The sequence below is a fragment of the Amphiura filiformis genome, chromosome 4 (genome assembly GCF_039555335.1).
Source record: "Amphiura filiformis chromosome 4, Afil_fr2py, whole genome shotgun sequence".
In the NCBI taxonomy this organism is placed as follows: Eukaryota; Metazoa; Echinodermata; class Ophiuroidea; order Amphilepidida; family Amphiuridae; genus Amphiura; species Amphiura filiformis.
Window position 1 is genome coordinate 68,811,167 of NC_092631.1, and position 23,650 is coordinate 68,834,816.

At 38.0% G+C, this 23,650-nt stretch overlaps 2 protein-coding genes across 2 annotated transcripts in view; one reads left to right on the plus strand and one right to left on the minus strand.

The window, feature by feature from the left end:
* LOC140150342 (double-stranded RNA-specific editase 1-like) overlaps nucleotides 1-23,453 on the minus strand; it is a 34,582-nt gene extending 11,129 nt beyond the window's left edge. The window contains exons 1-6 of the mRNA XM_072172350.1: nucleotides 23,286-23,453; nucleotides 17,891-18,150; nucleotides 16,681-16,832; nucleotides 16,057-16,199; nucleotides 9,999-10,110; nucleotides 125-356 (exon numbers count right to left, since the gene is read on the minus strand). Coding sequence (XP_072028451.1) covers nucleotides 125-356; nucleotides 9,999-10,110; nucleotides 16,057-16,199; nucleotides 16,681-16,832; nucleotides 17,891-18,150; nucleotides 23,286-23,438 — 1,052 coding nt within the window. The 5' untranslated portion in view covers nucleotides 23,439-23,453. The remainder of the gene's footprint in view (nucleotides 1-124; nucleotides 357-9,998; nucleotides 10,111-16,056; nucleotides 16,200-16,680; nucleotides 16,833-17,890; nucleotides 18,151-23,285) is intronic.
* LOC140151287 (IgGFc-binding protein-like) lies at nucleotides 11,574-15,880 on the plus strand. Its single transcript, XM_072173570.1, has 3 exons — nucleotides 11,574-13,052; nucleotides 13,833-13,938; nucleotides 14,715-15,880. Exons 1-3 carry the CDS (start codon nucleotides 12,227-12,229, stop codon nucleotides 14,971-14,973), a joined length of 1,191 nt encoding a protein of 396 aa, XP_072029671.1. The 5' UTR covers nucleotides 11,574-12,226; the 3' UTR covers nucleotides 14,974-15,880.
* Nucleotides 23,454-23,650: the final 197 nt, after the last annotated feature.

The following is a 23,650-nucleotide window of genomic DNA, read 5'->3' on the forward strand; positions in this document are numbered from 1 at the left end:
ATCGACAAAATTCACTCATTACTAATCCTCTTTTTTTTGTTTTGTTATTAGTCTCCAATAATGAATCCTATGGTTAAAACAACAATAAAATGCTGAATTTCACGGGCCGGGTGTCAGCGGTCACGACATACCCGTCGTGGCCATGATCTTGAGGTAATGGAGGGCGTTGCGGGCGGCATCAGCCCTGGAAATATCTCGCGACTGACCGACACCATGACAGACTGATACTGGTGATGTGGTAAGTTTGACGAGGCATTGGTACATCTGACTCTGGCTTAGTTCTTCAATCTCTTTGTAGATGACTTCAAAGTTTAGCTCTTCTGCGAGTTCTTGCAGCATCTTGCAGTAGTTTGACGCTATAGACAGAGAGAGATAGAGAGACAGAGAGATAGAGAGAATGGGGAATGATGCAAAACAAAATGCCAGGTTAAGTCCAGGGACCTACAATGTACAAATACTAAGGTACAATTTGCTAGACTTGAGTCCAGTCTTCATTTATGGAGTTTAGGGTTGGGGTAGGGCTGTCCTGAAATAAGACTATTCGAGTTGCACCATATTTGGTAATCGCTCCAATACTAAAGATACATGTTGTCTCATCACTTTGCCTCAAGATCAAAATTCTGCTACATGTAGGATCAAAAGCACAGGCCACTAAAAACTAACAGGCTTTTGCTTTGGATAAGCAGTTTACAACAGGTGTTTTTTACCAACTACAGAAATAGGAAGAGCAATTTATCCAAATGGGCATATTTCCAAAGCAGGGTATGGGCTCAGACAAGGGAAAACAAGGCACTGGAACATTTCTATTGAAGGTCTTATCTTTGTTGTAATTTGGTCAGGGCATAACTTTCTACATGTATAAAGTTTTCATTTACAATACATAGAAACGTTATGTGGGTAGATTGTGTAGCAAAATGCTATGCAATATAAGTTCTGTTATACCCTGAATTTGGTTGTAACAGAAGTTGTAGTTTTGCCATGGGGCGGAGATATAGGAGTCAAAAGACTGCAGGACATACTAGTGTCTGAGTATAATTTCTATTGTATAATATATATATTAACAATACCATCTGGTAGGCATAGATATACTGCTACAGACACAATGCTTGTTGTAATTGGCTTCATGAAGTACAAACATGATGATAGCAAGTAAAAACGGAGACAAATTAGATTTTGGGTGGATGAATATCCTCCAATGCTCATAACACTAGGAGGTAAGAACATGGCAATTAAAAAACAAACATCCACTTATAAGCTCCATCATTTCATATCTCCAAATGACTAAATGTTGTATATTTCAAATGGAACGATTAGGGATGAGTGACACATTGTTCACGAGTCAACTATGTATAGTCTTGAGCAACTGGCATTTCTACATTTGATGGCATAGGATTCATCATGAAATCATGTAAAACACAGAATATTTAGTTAAGAGGTGGACATGATTATGTGGATGGACTGCTCAAATGAGCTTTGGACACTCATATGGGCTGAATGCGCACACATAATCCTCCACCCTAGTGCATCTGCAACTAACAAGACCTACTGCAGATTCTAGACAATTACGGAATAAGGCTAGAAATAGTATAAATGGTGTCTTACAATACAACTTATGACCAAAAGAATACTTTGTGTTTGGTTTGTCTTTAGTTTCATTTAATTACTTTAATTAAATTCAGTTTGTTACTAATCTTCTTGTGTTCAGTTTTGCCTTAGAACCAGGGTTCGAATTCGGCTGTATCGCATAGCAGTTTGCTCCACATTTTGAAGTAACTGCTACCCAATGGTGCATTTGTATAGCACTTTTTATAGTGCTTTAGTATATGGAAGTATCCTGATTATGATGAATTAGCCAAAAACTGCTACACAAAATTTTTTAACGAATTCGAACCCTGCTTAGAACAAGTCTTGTGCACAGTCCATGTGTGTATGCTTAATTTTGCTTATTGAAAAACATGCAGAAAAGCATACTTTTTTTGTACTTTTCCTCAAAATGCCTGCAAATTGAACATACAATATCTGCTAAAAATGTAATTGCAGCCTAATAATTCAATTGCATAATTCTTTCACCCTCAATTACAAAATTAGTTCTGCAATTTCTGGAAGGGGTGGGGCAAATATGGAATAAAGTTTTAACATGTCAAAAGGGTGATGGCGTATGGTTATATCCTCCATAAAACTGTTTCTGTTGTTAATGCACTATTCAAAGTACTTTTGCAATCCAGTATCTCAGTAAATGTGGGGCACCGGTGGGGATTGTAAGCTGGCATTACATAAGGATTAACTGGTGGGTGCAGCCGGTGCACTCTAGGGACATGAACATGCAACGTTTTGTAATGTATATCTCCTGACCCGTGTTCTGACCCTGCAACCAGGGGATTGGCTATTATGAGCAACCGGATTGTTGGGGCATACAAAGATCCCCAGGCTGGGGGTTGGGGAATGTACATAAATATAATTAGTCGGAAAATTCCATGCCCCATTACTTCCCTGGGATAGGTGGGAGAAGTACTCATTTGAGTAGTGCATTATGACTCCATGCATCTTGCCTGTCACCATTGTTAAAAGTAGACACTTGGGTTAATTTATGATATTAGTTATTCGCTGCTGTAGTGCATGTTAGAATATGACCATTGCTAGGTCAACTGGCTCACACTTTTTTTGTTAAGAACCACTGATCAAAATGATCACAATACAAAGCCTATGGCATATCAAAATTCAGAACAGGTGTATGAGCCCAGGCTTTGAACCAGTAAACAATGGTTATTAACATGCACTACAACAGTGAATACATTCCATGAGTGCATACCATGCATAGAGCTGTTAGTTATCATGTTCATCTCCATAAGTTAGTAACCAACATGCAAGTAACATGGTTGAGTAGTCTTTGATGTTAAAATGAAATTGCTGCATGCACATTCAATGTAATGCGAAAGTTATCAAACAACCACACTTACAGTAAACATATCTCTGTTAAAAGTTCAGTTGTGTTAACTTAAATTGAAAAAATTGGTACCTTGCAATTATTGCTTAGAATTTCTGTACATTATGAATTTCCTATCATTTCTGAACACCTAGTAATGAATCTTATTAACATTGTTCATTTTATTAGATTGATAACAGTAAGAAATATACTTCAAATAATAAACACCTTCGTAAACTTAACACACACAGATAAATTCAAAATTCTTTTAAAAGGGGGTACTACATGTACACCCCTGTCCAATTTTGTGCCTATTTTTGCATTTTTCTCATTCTGCATTGGGAACAAGCAAGATATGTATATTATAGGGCAAGGACTACAACTACTGCACTGGAATTTTATTTCAGCACAGACAACAGTTGTGGAGTTACAGTCAAAAATGAGGGAAAACCAATATTTGATCAATAAATCACTAACTACTTGCTTTGAGTTGCTGAATTTTCAGTGCAGTAGTTGTAGTCCTTGCCCCTATATACAAATCTTACTATTAGTCACCAATGTGCTATGTTTGAGAAAAATGCAAAAATAGGCACAAAATTGGCCAGGGGTGTAGTACCCCCTTAAAACCTTATGATTTTAGTTTTAAATGAAACTTCAAATTGAGCAACACTGATTTGCAATTTACACCAAACTGAAGATGCAAGTTAGCCAAAAAGAGGCGGAAATGCTTTCTTTTTCCATTCCACCTGAACTAATTATCTCACACACATACTTCATGCAGAAGAACATCTGAATGGATTATTCCAGTTGAAATCATACACCCCTATAGACATTCCACACATGGAATGCAAATGGAGATGGGTGACTCCATTTGAAATCTACACCCCCTATGTGGGTGATTTCAGATCTTCCATCTGAGATGTATGGATTTCAACTGGAATAGCCCAACTAACCAAGGTTCTTTTGACGATGGCATTTTTTATTGCAACATACTGAGTACTTAACAGGCAGTTTCTGTATACCAAATTGACAAAATCTTTCATGGGGTATATGGATTTCAACTGTTCATTTTGGCCCAATACCAGCATATGTATAGCTTAGCCTATAATCAATGTTGCTTCTAGGTGGTAGGAAACCTGTTTCCTCTTACATCACTCCATCAATCAAATAATCAACAATTAGCCCTTCTCCAACACAAATAAACTGCATGCAGAACAACATTCCTTGACAGGGTGCACCACATATGTGTAATGTATTAACATCTTGTGTAGTATCCATAACTAAATTCCTTGAAGTGCCACTTTTAGGCCTTTATAATGGTATGTGCCACTAAACCATGAGAGCGGAGGCGACTGACTAAGTGGGTTCATGGGCATGGAGTTCCAGGGGGCGTTTCCACCAGAAGCTCTTGTATATTTTCAGGCGGCGGATGACATGATCGAGCCGGCAACTCGTGAAACCGCCCGGCCGTATGGCATTTTCCATATACTCGGTTAGTTTTGTGGGGTTCATTATCGAACCCCAACGGTTTTAGCTTGTATTTATATTATTTATCAACATAGGCCTATTTGTTTGTGATATTTCAAGCGTTTTAAAATTTCAAAATAATCATATTCAATTACACGGTTGACGATGAAAATTTACTGAATTTAGGGACTGCACGTCATACACCACCTGTATATTTTAGCCTTTTACATGGCTTAAGAAGTTAAGATGGCTCTCCTTGGACATGATCTTTTGATTAATCAAGGTACAAAAACATTTTTTTCATCTTACTACAAGTAGCCACTGTGTGCAGTTTGGAATGAGATACTGTGCACGCCACCAGTTTTTCATGTAGTGACATATGGGGTGCTTTTCAGGACTTGATAAAAATTGGGCTACTGAATTGAGAATTAGCATCATTTTGATGAAATCATGTTATCTTCCACGAAAATGGCTGACCAAAATGTGATCCATGAATGAGGTATCAACCAATTTTGCTGTGAAATATTGCATGTGCTTGTGATAAAGTGTAGATATTCCAAATCTATATAGAAATCTCTACTACCAGATGCTTGCGTTTGTTTTGTCATGTGTTCGGATTGGGAACTTCCACAGACCTCAAAATATGTAGGGTTGGCCTTTTTGAGCTACAATCAGTTGGGGAACCCTAACCAAACAAAATTTGCACAAATTGAAGAAAACCAAAGAATAGAAAGATGTGCACAACAGACCAAATCGTCATGATCATCATATTCTGACAAATAGCAACCAACTACAAACCAGTCCTTTTGTTTGAATAAGACCATAGAGGGCGACATATAATATCTTTTTACAATGCAAACAAAGCAAATTTTGCTACAGTCGCTACCTGCACTCGACGAATCACGTAAAGCATTTCACAGCTTAGATAGGGGCGGTATATAGTAAACCGTTACTCAGCATTATGCACAAATCAATGCGATATGATCATGATGACAACTACACTTTATCCCACCTCCAGTTTGATAGTGACATAGGTTCCAGTAGAAAACAGGTTCCAGTATTGAATTGTAAGTGATCACACAATCCTGCAGATCATATTATCATACACATGTGTAAAAGCGTGATTTATCAGCATGCTTGTGAGAAAACTGCGTAAAACCAATGACATTACTACCAAACTTGAAGTGTACAATTTATGTATGTAGTTGTCATTCTTATCAGGCGAAACAGATGTAACCTGTTACATAACTAATATTTACAAACAACATATCATCATGGTCACACTAGCAAGATGTACTGGATTTTTGTCATATCCATCACATCTCAAGTTAAAGTACACCAACTGAAAGGTTGTTAATGTGCAAAGGTCTTAATACTTTTCAAATAAGTACCTGACTACATCATTAGCTATCAAATGTGTATTCAAACAGACCTGTACCAACCGCCTTACCTTTATTCAAGCCTCAACATATTTGGAGCTGTCTTACAAAATTGCACTCTACATTTTTTGAAGACCCATCTTTCAAAATATGAATATGAAAGAAATCTGAAGAAAATTTGTATCACCTAAGAAAATTGCATTTGGAATAGAGACATCTGCTATGCAGACAGTACTGTGATACAGTTGATTTTGTAGTCAGTCTTTATTTTTTGGTTGGGCCGATGTCAAACTAGGAGTTGATCCCTGTTTTGACCATGTGTACACAAATCCTTGTACAATATTGTAAGCAGGGTTGTAGCTACGATGGCGGCACAACCCACCACTCAAACTAATAAAAAAACATGTGTATTTTACCAAATTCATCCTTATAGTGAAATCTTGCTAAATCAAGCAAATTCTTAAATTGCCTCAATTTCTGCAGTGCTAGCTACACCTCTGATCGTAAATTATATCTTAGAGGCCATAAATCGCCCCTCCAGTGTACTGTACCGTTGTGTGGCACTATACTGTATACATTTAGCCAAGGTCACTCGGCAGATGTGAATACTGATAAAATAAGGTTAAGAGAACTCCTGACGTATCACCGATTAGCATGGAGTATCATGTCAGTATAACTAACCACATCTCTAGGTGGTCGTGTTCATAGCCTTCTGGTTTTACACAATGGCAGACAGTACAACTCTGTACAAGGAGGGTGATACAACCCATCGAAGATACAACTTAGAATACTTTGACCCCTGGTTTACAATGGAGCTTGTATTATTCTTCAAATTCAATGTAGCTTATGAAATGCTCACAACATGCTAGCATCATTGATAAGTACAACACCCCATTGCTTTCATTAGAATGACCCCCGACTTAGGTTGCCATTACTTAAAGTACAAACTGACTTGAATCTGTCCCAATTAGACCAAAGTGGTCAACTGTGAAAACTCAAGTTATCATTGCAATAGTGTTCATACAAAATCTATTTGCTATTTTCCTTTCCTTCATTTTGATTACAATTCAAATATTTTTGAATTCTTGACTTTGGCATTGTGGGTAAGCAAATGTCTTAAATGACTATCACTGCACATTATTGTAAAATATATAAATATTTCTAGCCAGAATATGATATAAATAACATTGTGGTACTTCTTATACCGTAAATAAATGTGTATCAAGTTCATAACAATTCTGCAGTACATTCATACCAGGAAATTCAAATTGTTCAAAAGATTAGCATTTTCATAACAGTTAGTGAGTAGTATTAAAGTTAATTTGGATGCATTAGTAATGTTCATGCAATTATTCTTTCATGAAATATTGTGCAAACGTTTAAAACCTTGTGAAAAAGGCAACCAACATTTGCAGTCATATTTGACAAAAAAAATTACAAAAAGTAATCTGATTTTCCTATATGAATCAAACCATTAATTTTTCATTCCCATACAAAGATATTATACACTAATCCGATGAGCCAGGTTATAGTCAGAATCTATTCCGCCATTACTGGGAGGGGGGAGGCATCCGCAGCAAACTGGTGTTGCAACTGCCCAATTGGGTGGAAAAGCCCTGCTTCAAAATCAATCTTATTATTGTATTGCATTGTAAACTTTCAGCATCCTTTTGTCACACAGGTGATGGAACACAGTTTAAAATTCTGGTAAAGTGTGCATCATTTCACAATTCAGGTTATTTCAGGTTGGATGCCCCCCATCAATGGCTGCCATTCAGGTGTAGGAATGTGTGTAATCGGATTTGTGTATACTAAAAGAGTACCGACTCAAAATTGCTGTGTGCAACACTACGGTAAATCCACCATTTTGGTCTGTTGCTCCTGTAGGGCACAGAGTGTACCTCCGGCGTTCTTTCAGCAAGAGCCCAAAATCAAACAATGATTTGCATCTTTCAGCTTGAGCTTCACATGGTTTGCACACTAAGAGCTTAGCACACATTTTTTGGCACACAGGCTATACACGCAAAATGCAAACAACCACCCACTTAGAATCAAAGTTTGCCGGGCACAGAGTGAAATTATGCGGATGTACACCATTTGCCTTACATGGATTGAGCTACAAGTCACAGAGTCGGTACTCGATGGTTCTACCTCATTGTTCCCATATCAGAGTGCAGTGTTAAGTTTTAACCTGGTTAGTTAGTATGTGATGACCATGTTTATTGCATACACTTACAACGATAATTACACAACATATATTTAATGTTGCTGATCTACACCCAACTGATCAACATCCGTTTATACAGGTACATGAACACTCCCTACCAACAATTTACAAACAAGATATTAATTTACTTCTGATCATCAACTGCCACCAATATAAACACTATAATGGGAAATCCCCATGTTCAGGGAAATCCCCATGTTAATATACACTCTTCCTGTAAGTAAGTATCATCATTTTGGTTAAGTTGTTAAACTCCCAATCCATGATTTGGTCAATTAATTAATGATGTTATCATATGCTAACTTACCTTTAAAAGCAGAGAACATGGTTCCAGGACATCAACAAATGTTTTACTTACCCTATTCAGCTTTCTTTTCATCATGGGTTAAATTTAGTATACATGCAACTTGGATTATTTCATGTTAGTGATGAGCAAGATGTAAGTAGGCTTGGGCAAGATGCATGATTCAAATTGGGTTATCAATATGATGTCTGAATTGCTAACTTACCAACTTTAAAAGTTTAAGTTATGGAGGGGACTAAAATGGACATGGTTCCTGTAATTTCACTATGAGTAAGATTCACTGACTTGGGGTGTGTTACGCAAAGACTTATCAATTTTAAGTCTGATTTAACAAGCATTAATCCTGATTACATCAGCCTTTTATTTGGTTGTTAGTCTTGTGAAACTAGCCCCAAGGAATTTCTGGTGCACTGTGCAGAGTCCAACAATGTCTCAGAACTCTTTTTATTAAAAGCAGGTGCCTCTAATTGTGATACATGTCTGCATGTACGTGGCGAGGTAGCATCACAATAACCTCTAGGCTACAATCTCAAAAATCCATAAATCGATTCCAACAAAGATGACTCTCGTAGAGGATCTAGCATAAGAGAATCAAATGACTTCTGCACAAGGTGTTAGCCAGAGACCTGTCTACCAGTCTTTTGGACACTCTCTGACAGGTAATCTCAAAAGTAGATGGATGGCAAATTTTAGACAAGCAAGTAAAAAATGCCTAACCCGTCTGTTAAAAATCCCAGATGAGATAAATCTACAGTGCAGCTTTTTTCTCCAGAGATTCAGCTTTTTCTAGCACTGTGCTATGAAAATTACCCCAGCCTCCACTCTACACAAGACAGGCAGGCAAGATGAAATGCTAAGGGTCATGAGGTATCTTTTACACCTTCCTCAAGTGGCTCACAGAATCATGTCCAGTTTAAATTAAAATGATACACTTAACCATTTAGATAAATGTAGCATTATTACCCCTACTTCATGTGCCTACAGTTCATGGACCTCCACAGATGTGAATGTATGACATAACAACCTTTGTCGCTCATACAGGGTTTCCAGCTTACGCCCTATGGAAGACATGACCTTAATCTCCCCCACACAGGGGTGTAATCTCCCACACAGGGGGTGTAGATTTTGAGTCGCCCATTCAGATAAACCCATTTGAAATTCACATTCCCTGCATGGGAGATTAAGATGTCTTCCATGGGGGTGGGAAGGGGGTAGGTGTAGCCATTTTACAAAAACAAAATTCCTGAGTCTATCCCAGTATTTCCCTGACACATTTTAAGAGAAATATTTCCACTTCACCAAAGTTGTATCAGGGTGTTGCCTGCTTCAAATGGTTACCTATAGATGGAGAAGGGAGAATTCTTCCCAGAAATATGAAATTTAAACTTGGTTTTTATAGATGAATGGTTGTTGTACAGTTTGGGAGTTGCATGTCGCCAAACATGATGCCAAAATGAAAATAAAATAACTGCCCTCTTGGGCCATTCAAATTCCCCAAGATTTCTCTTATTTTGGCTGTTTCTATCAGATTCCCTGATTTTCCTTGAAAAATGGCTTTTCATTTTCCTTGATTTCCCCGAGTAGCTGGCAACCCTGTCATTGTACCTCGCAGCAAGAGGTCAAATATCCTCATCCATAATACACCTATGGTGACCATTGAACTTTGCACCCAGAGGCATGAGTAAGATGTGTACTTACCAGGTAAATTGAGTGGAATAGTACGCAGTTTACTGATCCTTTCACCTTGGGATGCCTGCAGACTAGCCAGAGTTACACGGGGTGGGCCCATGTTGGCTGGAGCTCGAGATTTCTAATGTATAGATCAAATGAAAATACAATAATGGGCATAAGTACTAGTGGTTTTTATTAGCTAGTCCCAAACGAAAGTATTTTTGAAAGTATTTTTTGACCTCATGGGGTCTCCTGTTTGGTTTTATTTGAATATTTTTATGATGTTCAGGGGGAGTAAGGCAGCTGGTTTAATTTTGAGCGCCTTATAGTCTTATACCAGCAACAATTATGTTGAACTCATAGCGAGTTTACTGTGTTTCCAGTTTTCCTGGCACTATTTTTGCTGGTGCAGTCATTTTGTTTGTCTGCAAGTGACATAGGAAGACAGGAAAACAAATTACTGGGTCCTAGACAAGATAGGTAAAAGTTTAACCATCAGAAATGGTATAATGGAGAAAGAGCTGAAATACTTGGGCCATATTGTCAGCAAACATCTATGGAGGAGTAGAAAAACAAATTATGCAAGGAGCTACATGGTTTTTTTTAGAATGTTTAAACGGTTTGTGATTGTCCTAAACGGATAGTGCATTTGTGGTCGGTTAAAAGTGAAACGTGTAAATGTAGACACCTCTAGGTCGGATTAGTCCAGGTCAGAAAAAATATGGATATTATTGTAATCAGGCCAAAAAAAGAATATGAGCAGTGTCAATTCAGTTAGTTTAGGGACATATGAGTTGGGCTACATCCATATTGAACACTTTTAAGTGTTCAATATGGATGTACTTAAAATTATTAAGTACTTAAAAGGTCTTTGAACTTCTTTGGCATTGCAAAGGAAATAATTCAAATCATGATTTTCAACAGAGAATCTATATACGTGCAGGATGCTGGATATGTGCATTGAGAGTAGGATGATGCTGACCCAAGAGCACAGGGTCATGGGCACATGTGTACTTCAGGAAGATCAGGGAAAGTAGTACAAAACTGGACAGACGTGGTATTAAGCAAGACTTTCGCAATACTCTTGGGTATGAAAATGAAACTATTGCCGGTTCAGTGAAGCCTGAGCGAAACCTGTGTATGATGCTTATAGAAGTTCCTGGTGACTCCACATAAATTATGCACTGGAAAGAGAAGATTTAATGTCATTTGTACTTGATACTGTTGTGTACTGCTCTCCATGCAAGATGAATGCGAAGCTTCTGTCAGTTGTGTGTGCTTTAGCAATTTCTGTTATTGGAACAGGTACTTCTAAAGAAATGTTTACATTAAAAGTTGTTTGTCTATTTAGTTAATTAATTAATTTATTCTTTCTTTCTTTTTTCATTTATTACTTTATTTAGTACTATTTTATTTTTAAATGTTTCTTTTTTAATTAGAGCTTGTTTTTATCTTTTTTGATATTCAATATCACAATTTAATGGCATTATAAAGTTAGTAGCATTGACTTGTTTGGATCTTGTAAATTGGTGCTACATAAATTCTTAACTATTACGTCATGTTATAAAAATATAGCTTGTTTGTGATGCAGCATATCAAAAGGAGGGGGGGGGGGGCTTTGAGGCAAATTGCTTTTCAAGATATTGATTAAAATAGACAGCAAAAAACAAGGAAAATAATAAGAATTTGTATTAGGATGCTTTTTAATATCAATATGTGGTTTTGTGCAAAGGAATATTTTTGGTCTCTTTTTCTCTTTTCTAAATTCAGAAGGCACTCACAGAGATGCAACTTCTTTTGGAACCAATTTCATATTTGCCTTTCCCTACGGATTCCTGGAATTTACTCCTCGTGTACTTGTGACAAACCAAGCAACAGACACAGTAACGGTGACAGTGACAGTTCCTGGCATTGGTTTTACCACCAACACCTATGTATCTCCTGATGAGAGTACTTTTATAGATCTTCCCAAGGAAGCAGTTATAGGACCAGGTACTATAGGACTTATAGGTAGTATTCAACAAAAGAAAACTGTGGTAGTGAGCGCAACAAACATTGTATGTGTGCATGGATACATCCTAAGGTCAAAGCTTGCTGAGGGATTCCTTGTTCTTCCCACTTCAGCCTTGGGCAAAGACTACATAGCAGTAGGATACTATCAGTCTCGTTTATTTTCTAATGATTACTACTCTGGATTTGTTGTCTCGGCAACGGAAGATGACACAACTGTGCATATTAAAGGACAAAAGGAATTGATGGTGGTAACTTTGCAGCAGTATGAATCTTATCAATTTGTTGATCATACCAACGATGATGATACAGACGTAACTGGTATGTTTATCAGTGCAGATAATCCCATATCTGTAATGTCTGGTCACCAGTGTGCTACAGTACTAGCCATCACCAGTAGTGACGGGTGTGATTATTTGATGGAAAACCTTCCTCCTCTCAGTTCACTGGGTAATCATTACATACTTGCCCCATTCCTTGGACGTACTTCAGGTTACGTATTCCGTGTGGTAGCTACAACATACTCAACGCGCATATTGATATCCGATACCAGCCATGTCACCACTACTATCACTTTGTCAGCCGGGTCATTTTACGAAGGCGATGTCGGCACGGCAGATAAAGTTCTAATGATAACAGCAGACAAACCCATCATGGTTGCGCAATATGCCAAAGCAGCTGAGCCGTACGGTCCGCTTATGGTGGTGATACCATCAATACCAAATTTTTCTGATAATGTGACATTTCCAGTTCCTGCCTCGATAACCTCAAATCCAAAATACTACATTTCAATAATATCAGAATGTGTTAACTTCAACTCTTTCAACATGGACAACCGACGTTTGAATACCAAAGTCATCTCTATGTTACAAGCACCCGATGAGAGGTTTTGCATTCTCCGTACTGAAGTATCTCCTGGTCCTCACTCTGTCACTCATCCATCGGCGTCATTCTTAGTCCTCATCTATGGATTTGCCAAAACAGTAGCTTATGGGTATGTAGCTGGATATAACATAGACACAGAGAATACTGGAGATGCAGCAGTCACAACCGACAGATCTATTGTAACAGGTAAGTTGTTATATCACCATGGTAACAAAGGATTCTCACCTTTATGTGCTACAATCTCAACCACTCAGGCCCGAAGTATGCATAGGGAAAGTAGGAATTATAAATGTTGATTTTCTTCTCAAAGATAAAAAGAGTTTCATCACCCAACAGGTTAATTCCTCAATAATGCTATGATCTGCCTGTTTTCCCACATGAATGCTCATTCCTCGGGTGATCACTTTTTACTAGTATCAATATTTTTTCGCACCTTCAGCATATGGCTTTTCCAGTTGAAATCCATACACCCCCTATGGAAGACATGGCCTTTATCTCCCACAAAAGGGATGTAGATTTCAAATAGTCACCATTCACTTAACCCATTTGAAATTCACACTACCGGCATGAAAGATTGAGATTATGCCTTCCATAGCGGGTATATAGATTTCAAGTGGAATAGCCCATTTCCATGTGATTAGGTTTTGCTATATCCTTCACCAATTGTATAAGTTGTGCGATTGCAATTTTAACGCTACCAATTATTTTGATCTTCTTACTCTTTTGTAATGGTTGTCAACGTGAAGATAAGATAAAGGTTTGTGTCGTAAACATTCGGCAAAAAAACACACAATGGGCAATTTGTTAAAAAAATTGAGGAAAGAAGTTACTCTTTTGGCACATATTTTTTAGGGTGGTTGCTTCAATGCCAATTTTTTTCCGACATTAAAAAAATGTGTAGCGCTATGTGGTTAATCGATGCAGTATTCTTCTTGGCCTAACAAATGTGCTTATTTACTTCTACAGATACATCAAATGTTTCAATCACCATCATTATATTGGCTTCCATCATTGGGATTATAGCGCTCATTATCTTCTGTGTGGTGGTATCAGTGATTGTTTATTATATAAGGTGAAGTGCAACCATTTATACAAATTATCACTTTTCATTTATTATTTGAATTGTTTCATTAGAAAATATAAATTGTCAGCAAATAAATATCATTATGTTGACTTGTTAGAAAAAAACATGAGCATGGGTACATGAATCTACTCCAAAAAAAAAGAAAGAAAAAAAAAGAAGGGAAAACACATATTTGCTTCAACCCTATTTTTTTATGTTAAAACACATAACATTAGTAGAACACCGATTTGGGTTGAGTCTTGGAGGGAAAGAAAGGGTCTTTACTTTTATGTCAATAAATTCATCAACCAGCGGAATATGACCACACCAATGCTTTGCCTTTGAAACAATGAGGAGTAAAATGGCACTTTTCATGGCATGGTTAAATAAGACACTTGGCTGGATGAATATGCCAATCTAAGATGGGCAGATCATGTCTCAAACACCATCATGACATTGCCATTACTGAGCTCTTATCAACTGTGTAAGGAATCGCCAGCTGAGATTCCTAGCGCACATCCTTCTCCTGCCAGCGGAAGAGCCTGTAAGTAGGTATGCTCTCTACATACCACCTAATGGCAAATAAGTAGGCAGTAATAGAAAGAACAGAGAAAGAACAGACAAACTGAGAAACCAAATGATAATATAAGAAAAACTAGATATGAGTTATAAAGTTCACCCACTCCACACCGCAAAGTCACTCTGCAATTTAGCTCAACCCGTTACTGGTAAGATGAAAGTGAAGCTTGAGAAATTAAATTTTGACAATTTTGTTAATTTTTCAGAAAGAATCGACAGCAAACGGATGTAGCACCTCTAGGACAGGAAGCGTACTATTCCACCCACCTGCCACCCATGGCAGATCCACACAATCAAGTCATACCTAATAACACACATGAGTATCAGGAGCTCATGATGTCAGGAAACCAAACCATCAACAGTAGCGGTGATGATTGTTATGACGACATAGAGGCACCCACAATGTCAGATAACCAAACAACAAACAGTAACAGTGATGGTTATGATGACATAGCACTTAACTAATCGGGGCATCAAGATATCAGGGGCTTAGATAGGCCATCAGATTATCATTGGTTCCTTGAGTAAATCAAGATTTAATTTCAATCCATTAAAATAAATAATGAAGCAAAAACTACAACTTGAGTAGATTGCCCTGTTACAGCAAAGGCCCTAAGGTACCGGTAATTTGTAGGCCAGACTAGTTCTGAGATATTTATTGGTGATTAACTTGCAAAAATATATAAAAAAGTGATACAAAAATTCCCTTGTGTTTTTCCTCATAATCTTCGCAATGGAAACCACAACGGTATCATTTTAAAGCTGATCATATTTCAAAACTCTTATCCCAAAGGTACCTTCTGCTGTAACCGGTCTCTTATGTCTGCAACAAATGTTATGATCTGTAGCAGTTGCTGTGTAATTTGAAACTACTTGAAAAGAGTATGCACTTCTGCACATTCCCATTCTCACACAAGTGCTGGTGACATAGAATTTTCACATTCTGGATATCTCATCTGGAACAACCTTCTTCTTGATGTCAGATCAGCACCATCGGTCAACATTTTCACAAGGAAGCTAAATTGTATTTATATTGTATTTTGAATTTTGTACAGTGTGTCGATCTTTACCTGTAAGTGCGCTATACAAATCTTAATTATTAGAATAAAAGTCGTGTCTGACATCGCCTATCAATCAAAACTCTCCTCAGCCTGTGATTGGTTAGTAGTTTGTAATGAGGAAGGTGCCTTCGTCTGAGAAAATGAATTGCAGAAAATGGCAGACAACATCGGTACTTTTACAACATGGGCAGTTTTTCCTCTTGTGTTCAGAAATTTCAATGATCATTACAAATCGCAAATAAACTGTCGAGCGGAGTTTGATTGACAGATGACGTCAGACGCAAACTAGTTTCTTTATTTATGACTCCAATTATGACTCTAGTAGTGGTTCTGAATGGGCTATTCCAGAACAGAGAGTGTAGATTTCAAATGGAATCACAAATTCAGGTAATCCCATCTGAAATTCACACTCCCTGTGTGGACGATTAACGTCATGTCTTCCATAGGGGGAGTATGGATCTCAACTATAACAGCCAATTTGCCTTACCTTTGCTTTACTCTTTGGTGGAATACCACCTGCGCTTGCAGCAAGAGCCAGTCCTGGATCTGTGTCTGGTGGTAATGCTTTAATCGTTGCTAACATTGCCCTGGCAGCTGCTCTCTTGGCCAATCGTTTGCTCTTATCCACACCTGACAAGGAAGAGAAAAATGGTACATATACTCAACTCTACTTGGAGTAAATCGTGATAATACGCCATGCATCGGTGCCTTGTGTTATTGTTGCTATTCCAGTTATCAAAGCACCAACTGTTTATTTGTCTTGGTAACTTGTACAGAAACTTGGGGAACTTATTTACCATCTTGTTCCATCGCTTGTGCGTAACTTATATTTTGGTCCCTTCAGTTTAGGGATTGAGTTTGCTACTATATTGAATAGATAACAACAAACTGTACCTAGTAAAAGTAACAAAACATTGACTGCATTTCAATCATGCTTGAACAAGTAAGATAAGGGATTCCCAACCTTCTGTGGAATGCAACCCCGTATCTTGAAAATCAGATCACTCACAACCCCAGGGCAAAGTTGCCTCACACGCCCTGGTGATTTTGCAACCCATGGGTTGGGAACCCCCCGAATTAAAGATTTAAACTGTACCTTTCACTTCCTCACCTTGTTCTTCAAATTTGCCCACTTTGATTTTGATGGTAAACTGTCTGTCATGTGGTGGTCCTGATTCTTCTTCTTCTTCGTACTCAGGCCGCCTCCATCCAAGGTATGTGACTAGCTCTTGAAGTTCACCTACTGGGTTATCAGCCTCACCACTGAAATCAAAATATTGCAGGATTATGGATGGCTAGCAGAGAGCATGATGTCAAATCATGTAAGACAGCAGCATACATCAACCTACACTATCATCAGCTTGTAATAGGTGAGAAATATTCGGTTTTTGTTACTGCGTGTGTCAATAAAGTCCTAACTTATGCATGCGTAAATTCACAAAAGCGTGCATCAGACATGCAATACACCAAGAGCGGTTCCCGTAGGTGGTGCGCCAAAATGTTTGTAAGCTACTCTATATCAATTCACGATGTTATGAGTACTGCCTATTACTAGCTGATCAGAGTAAGATAGGGAAGTCTGCTCTACCAAAGAAATCTATTTTTTAGCAACAAATAAAATGCTAATACCTCTTACAATGTGCATCCAAAGGAGTGAAGCTATGGCATAGCTAACACTGGCCATCGGTAATGTATATCACAAATGGAGGGGTTAAGGTGGTACTACACCCCTTGATAAATTTGTGGTTATTTTTGCATTTTTCTCAAAAAATAATTTACACACTGGTAACAAAAAGTTATGTACATGTTGTAGGGGCAAGGAATCCAGTCACTACACTGGAATTTCAGTGACTCAAGACAAGCGGTACGTTATTTATGGTAAGAAATGAGGTAACGCTAGAATGTACCTCATTTCTTTTAAAACACATAATGAACTACTTGTCTTGAAGTGATTGGATTCAATGCCCCTATAAACTTTTGTTAGCAGTGTGCAGAGAAAAATGCAAAATTAGTCACAAAATTTATCGGGGATGTAGTACCACCTTAACGACTCCAATTACATGCATCTGCTTTTCCTTTTGCTGTTTATGTTCAAAATTAACCAACTTTGCCACATGGAAGGGCAAATATAACTATTTTTTATGTTAATAATAATATGTTGAAACATGCTTGGAATTTTTTTGTATCCCCCCACCCATTTTTTAAGGTTTTCATGCACCTGTCCCTGTTTCTTGCATCAATCTCCTTTTCAATGCAAGCACCCCCTGCCATGTAAGGTAGTGCTTTAAAAAACAGCAACTGAGAAACACAAAGCAACCTACGTTTCTATTCTGGTGCCGTCTGTCTGTGGTACTTCAACATCCAATTTCTGTAAGATTTCTTCAGCTGCAGCCTGCTTAGCGGCTTTCTTGCTTGGTCCCTGTCCTCTGCCCGATGTACTGCCTACGGTACACACCATTGTGAACTTTGGTTGATGTGAAGCACCCTCTTGGCCTACTGTGTCGTAAACGGGGGTTACGCCTTTCTTGGCGCATAACTCCTGGAGGATGCTGACTGGTGTTTTACAGTTGGCCATTGTGTACTGTAAAGAGACAAAACAAAAATACATGCTGTCACTGTCAGTAAGCTTGTAAGCCGTGTAACGGTTTGAACCCATGAAATTACAAAAAATTAAAAAGTTATAGCCCCTAAAATTACTTGTTAATATTCAAGGTTGGAAATCAAAGAAATGCTGCTACTACTACTAGTACTAAAAAAAAAGGTTTGTCAGTAGAATTTTCACAAGGAAGCTAAATTGTATTTTCTTTTATTAAAAATTATCAGAAAATTATTTGAAGACTGAGTTCTTTATATTGGTTTTTTATATTGGTTTTATTTCAAACTCTAATCGTGACCCGCAGGTCAAATTGCTAGAATTGTACATTAATCAGCGCCAATATTGCAACATTGAAACAAACAACTATACAAACATCAATCCAACCCAACCACATCCCCCAAGTAGGCAATGAGGATAAAGTGCCTTGCCCAAGGACACAACACGTTGGCACAAGCGGGGCTCGAACTCACAACCTATGTATTATGAGTCGGGCGCCTTATCCACTCGGCCACACGTGCTCCTCATATATGATACATCCTCCTCAATTAGCTTGGGATTACTGGGGCAGGGGTTATCTTCTGGGGCAGGGGTTATCTTCTGAATCCTATTGAAAACTTGTTGCTCAGGAACATTTCATGATTTGCAAACAGTACACAGCGCTTCGCCGGCAGTATTCACGTCCGAATAGTAAAATCCACTACACATGCTGCATGTATCGTCTTTTGATTCAAGCCATTCATGCATTCCTATTTAAATTTAACGCGTACAGTAGCATCAATCTTTCTTACATTGGCAGGTCTATCGATGATTTCCATGATTGCGATAAGCTTTCATAAATTTTAGCTGACCTCATTATAATGCTCTCATGCAACTTGAATTTCACTATTTGTCATATTTGATCAGCTGATTCACACACAAACACTCCGCGCAGTGTTCGATTTACCACCTGCATACCTGCACCAGTGCATGTAACATTCCCTCTGTGCATGCAGCTTTTCACTACCTGCCTGCACTGCGTGCATGTACGATTTTAGCGCTAGCGATATGACAAGGCCAATATACAAAAGTAAACAAGCAGTCAGTCCGATTGGGAAAAACCCAATCTATTTTTAGCGCAACATCTTCTGACTTCATTAGAAGGGCTGGCACAAATCCCACAATTGACAATTCCCGATACCCCTATCACGTGAGAACTGTCACTTTTTTTCATTGACTTCCCTAGTCTTCTACACAGCCAGTTTGCATCGGTCTGATACTCATCCATCCTAACGAACATTCGCGATAGCCACATACAGTCTGGTCCGAGACTATGACTTCCCTTAGAGGGGCTAGCGTAATGTGACATCATATGCCACCAATTCCCGATACCCTCGCACATGTAGAAGAGTGTCATTTTCATTTCATTGGAAAAAAAAGGACCGGAATTTAAACCGTGGGAAATATTTGTTTACGCACGGAAAAAGGAAATAGCTCAAAAACACTTGCATCATTCTGGAAATCGTGCACCTCGTCGGCAACTAGTTCTAGAACAGATGAAGCCACAGCATCCAGTGTTTTGGCTGAGAAATCGGCGAGTGAAGGGGCGAGTGATCGGCATAAAAATGACACTGACAGGTGAGCCGTAAATATTATTACAAGCTTAACTGACAATGATCGTGATTCAATGTGATTTTATGTTTGCTTTAATTTTGGTGCATGCACACTTTTTGCTGTGCATGTAGAAATTTTGGGCTACATGCACCAGTGCAGGTAGGAAAAAAATTGTAAATCGGACACTGCACTCCGGTCAAAATGCGTAATGGCGGACTTTCACTCGCGCCTCCCGTAAGGCCAAGGAAAGTCGATTTTAAGTTTCCCGTCACCCGCCCTCACTTCATTTTCTGACCCTCACTTGAATTCATTATTGTGATTTTCCAAAAAATACCGATAAAAACTGGAAATATTTGCAAAAAAAAAAATTATGAATATATCCCTTTATTTTTGTGGAAAATCAAAATCAAAACATACATTTTGCTGTCAACTTTGCAGACTCTTTTTTAAAGGGCAGGTCTATAGCAAAAATAAGTTATATCTCTATTCGAAGAGAATAATTATTACATTACAAGTTGACACTTGTTGCAATTTTTTTGTGCGTATTTCTCCTGAAAAAGGAGAAATTGTGTGGGTAAAGTTCAGCCTCGTGCGTGTTCTTCCCCCGTTTGAAGCGTATGTGTTTTCCCTCGTTTGACTGATGACGTAGGTAAATGAAGCGGACACTTTATCGTGCTCTCATCATACAATCACAATCACTTTGACAAGTTTGACATTAGCAACAATGAGTTGTACTATCACTTACCATAACAATGCTGCATAACAATATGCACGCTATTGTTCTCTTTCGGGAACAAAGCCCACACAGTAATTGTTACTAATGCGTTTGCTTTGTAATATTTCATCCAACTGAAACTATAGCATTGCAATATACAGGGAAATCAGATACATGAGTTTGTGGACTAACACGGTTTATATGCTAGTCTCAGATGAAATTCTAAGCTCAAATTATGTCTTTATTTTTTAGGCCTAATATTTCTCATGATATTGATATACATATGAATTGTAATATCACAATTGTCTAATATATAAAAAAGAAGCGGCTGATTTTATCCATATGTTTAAAAACCATGAAATTTGTAATACCGGTACTTAATTTGGAATTTCTTTCTGTGAACAGCAACAGTATGTATACGTTTTGTCCATTGAGAGCGTTTATAGTCCCTTTTCTCACAGCGGGCACATCTCATTTCATGACGTCACCGGTTTTCTAGGCCAAATCTGTCTCGTTCGAAGGAACTCATCGCTTAAGTTGGTTTTTGTGGAATATCAATTTTAAACGTCTTATTTTCTCAAAAAAGGAGTCATTTTCATTGTCCTCATAATATTAGCTTGCCAATGATATGATGTTGTTTTTGCTATTATAATAGACCTGCCCTTTAATATACTTTTTGAATCTCATTTGGGCTTTAAACATCCATCTTCAAGTGAGTGAGCGGCAAATAACAACACATTTTACATGCGTGTTGGTCATGTAATGAAAGGCAGAAAAATAATGAATAATGAATAATGTAATGAAAAGGTTACCTCACTTGTTTTCAGAAATTATGTGACGGGGAAACTCAAAATTGATTGTTAGGGGCCTAAATCACATTCCTCATTTTGACTACAATATGAACGATACGTACGTATGTCAACCTGTTACAACTGTAGCGATCAAAATACAGAGACAATAAGAGACTATCAGATCGTCTTTATAGACTTTTATTCCAGTCGTTTTACTTTTTTATTTTTCTACATTTAATTTTTTTATTTATTTTTTCAGGCACAAAGAAAATGTGCATGGCCGGAAATTTTTTGCAAAATTACGTAAAAGCCGGATTTCCGGCGATATCCGGAACTCTTACATCCCTGATTTAAAAATAAAAAAATAAAAACCTGATCATCAATCATGCACCTTGAGTCGGACCAAGTGAATCCCCCGGGGGGGGGGGCACTCACATTTCCCAGCTATACGGGTATGTGCCGGCGACGACCCCCTTTTTCAGAGCCACTGGCCGTTCCTTAGACCCTCTGAATTCATTGTTTGCCCGCTCTGAAGCCCCAAAATTTTTCTAGCGTTCCATAGACCCTCAGATCATCGATTTCCGCTCTCATCGGCATCTTGAGAGACGTGTTTTCTGTCCTACTATTTCAAGCCCAAAAGCAGACCCAAAAGCTACTTTTGCGAGCCCAAAAACTTCAAAGGAAATTTTCCATTAATTTCTTCCCCATTGAAACACATTGTAAGGAATAAGGTGAACTTTGGGTGGGATTTTGGGCTCCTTTAGTAGTGGCAACACTGGTTGACTGATAATAAATAAACATTGCAGCAATGCCGATCGCGAGAGTCCAGCTGGTGAACATTTAGCTAGAAATAAATGATTTTGAGATCTCTTTTTGGAATAAAATTGCCAAATATGAGGAAAAGTACCTTAATAATTATGTACACATCCTTGCAGCTCTCCATAAACAATGAATTAAAAGGTAATTTACGATCTACTGGTCTAGTAAAATCGGGAGTGGAATGGCTGTCAAATTCTGCACACTTCACTCAATCATCTCATGGTATGAAGCATGACAGTTCAATGTAGTCTAAATGTTTTTCTATTCGGCACTGAAAAAAATAATTCTTGTGGGTTTGTTTTTATGGTGGGCTTTTGTAATGCTGCTATAATTATCAGTAGGCTAATAGCATAGATTGTAGGTCTACAGGGTCTAGTAATTTTGATTTGAATGCTGTTTTGCTTTGTTGAGGTTTCCATCGTAAATGGGCCAAACCAGACCTATTTTGCATTAATGATTTTCCTGATTAATAATTTAATGCACAATTCAAAGTGAAATCGATTCCTTGAAAATCTGTGGCAAAAAGCATAACAAAATTGAACCCTGGTTTGGCCTGCAGGTTTTAGTTTCTGAGATTTTTCAGATTTTGGCGGCCGATCAGTTCCCAAGACCCCCCTTTTGGCCAGTCAATCAGTTCCCAAGACCCCCCCTTTTTGACCGGCCAATCAGTTCCCTAGACCCTCCTTTTGGCTGGCCGATCAGTTCCTTAGACCTCAAGTTCGAAACTGGCGGTGGCACCCCTACCAAAAAAAAATTCGAGTGCCCCCCCCGGGGTGAATCCAAGCCCTAATTAAAAATCACACATTTTCTCAACGTTTTGCCTACTAAATTGTTTCATACCTACTCACAAACATGTCTATACAGATACAACAAAGGATATTTAGAAATCTCTTAACATTTTTTACAATAAAAGAATCAATACATGAACAGGGAATGTATTTTGTGATGCATGCGGCTGTGAGCCGAGTCCACAATGCAACACGCCCATTACACACACGTGCTGCCATGACAGTCCAATTCCCGTGCACAAACAATCAATTTTCGATGACATATTTTCGCTATTATACAGCTCAATTAATGATTTCTGAAATGATCTGCAGTTTCTATAAATCACCAAAAATTATTATCTGTAGAGAAAAGGTCATTTATCTCATTCGATTCGATAAAAATACGGGCTAAATATCACGGAAAATTGATCGACTCACCTTTGTTTTAATACCGGCGGACGCGCTGCCAATAAACGCATGTGATACAAATAAAGTTCGTTGACCTTTATATTCGCTCTCTGATTGGTGGATTTTTTGATTGATTGCTTTACTTGAGTGAGAAAATTTAAAGGGCTCACAAAATAATCCCATTAAAACGTTTTTGCTGTAATGCAAATTATAATGCTAATCAAAACAGAAAATGATAAAATATCTAAGTTGCAAAATTATATTTAGTGTATTATTCTGTTGTTTTTCAGTCGTTTTTTTCCTCATAAACACAAATACTTTGGCCCGTTTTTATACTCCAGCCGTTATTTTCAGGATATGAATATTAATTACATGATGTCATGTCATTGATTTGT

Bases quoted from the DNA above. Each gene is read 5' to 3' on its own strand.
- LOC140151287 (XM_072173570.1), top strand. From the start codon at position 12,227: ATGGTGGTAACTTTGCAGCAGTATGAATCTTATCAATTTGTTGATCAT. The intron at 13,053-13,832 runs GTAAGTTGTTAT...TTACTTCTACAG, and splicing joins CGACAGATCTATTGTAACAG to ATACATCAAATGTTTCAATC. The intron at 13,939-14,714 runs GTGAAGTGCAAC...TTAATTTTTCAG, and splicing joins GTGATTGTTTATTATATAAG to AAAGAATCGACAGCAAACGG.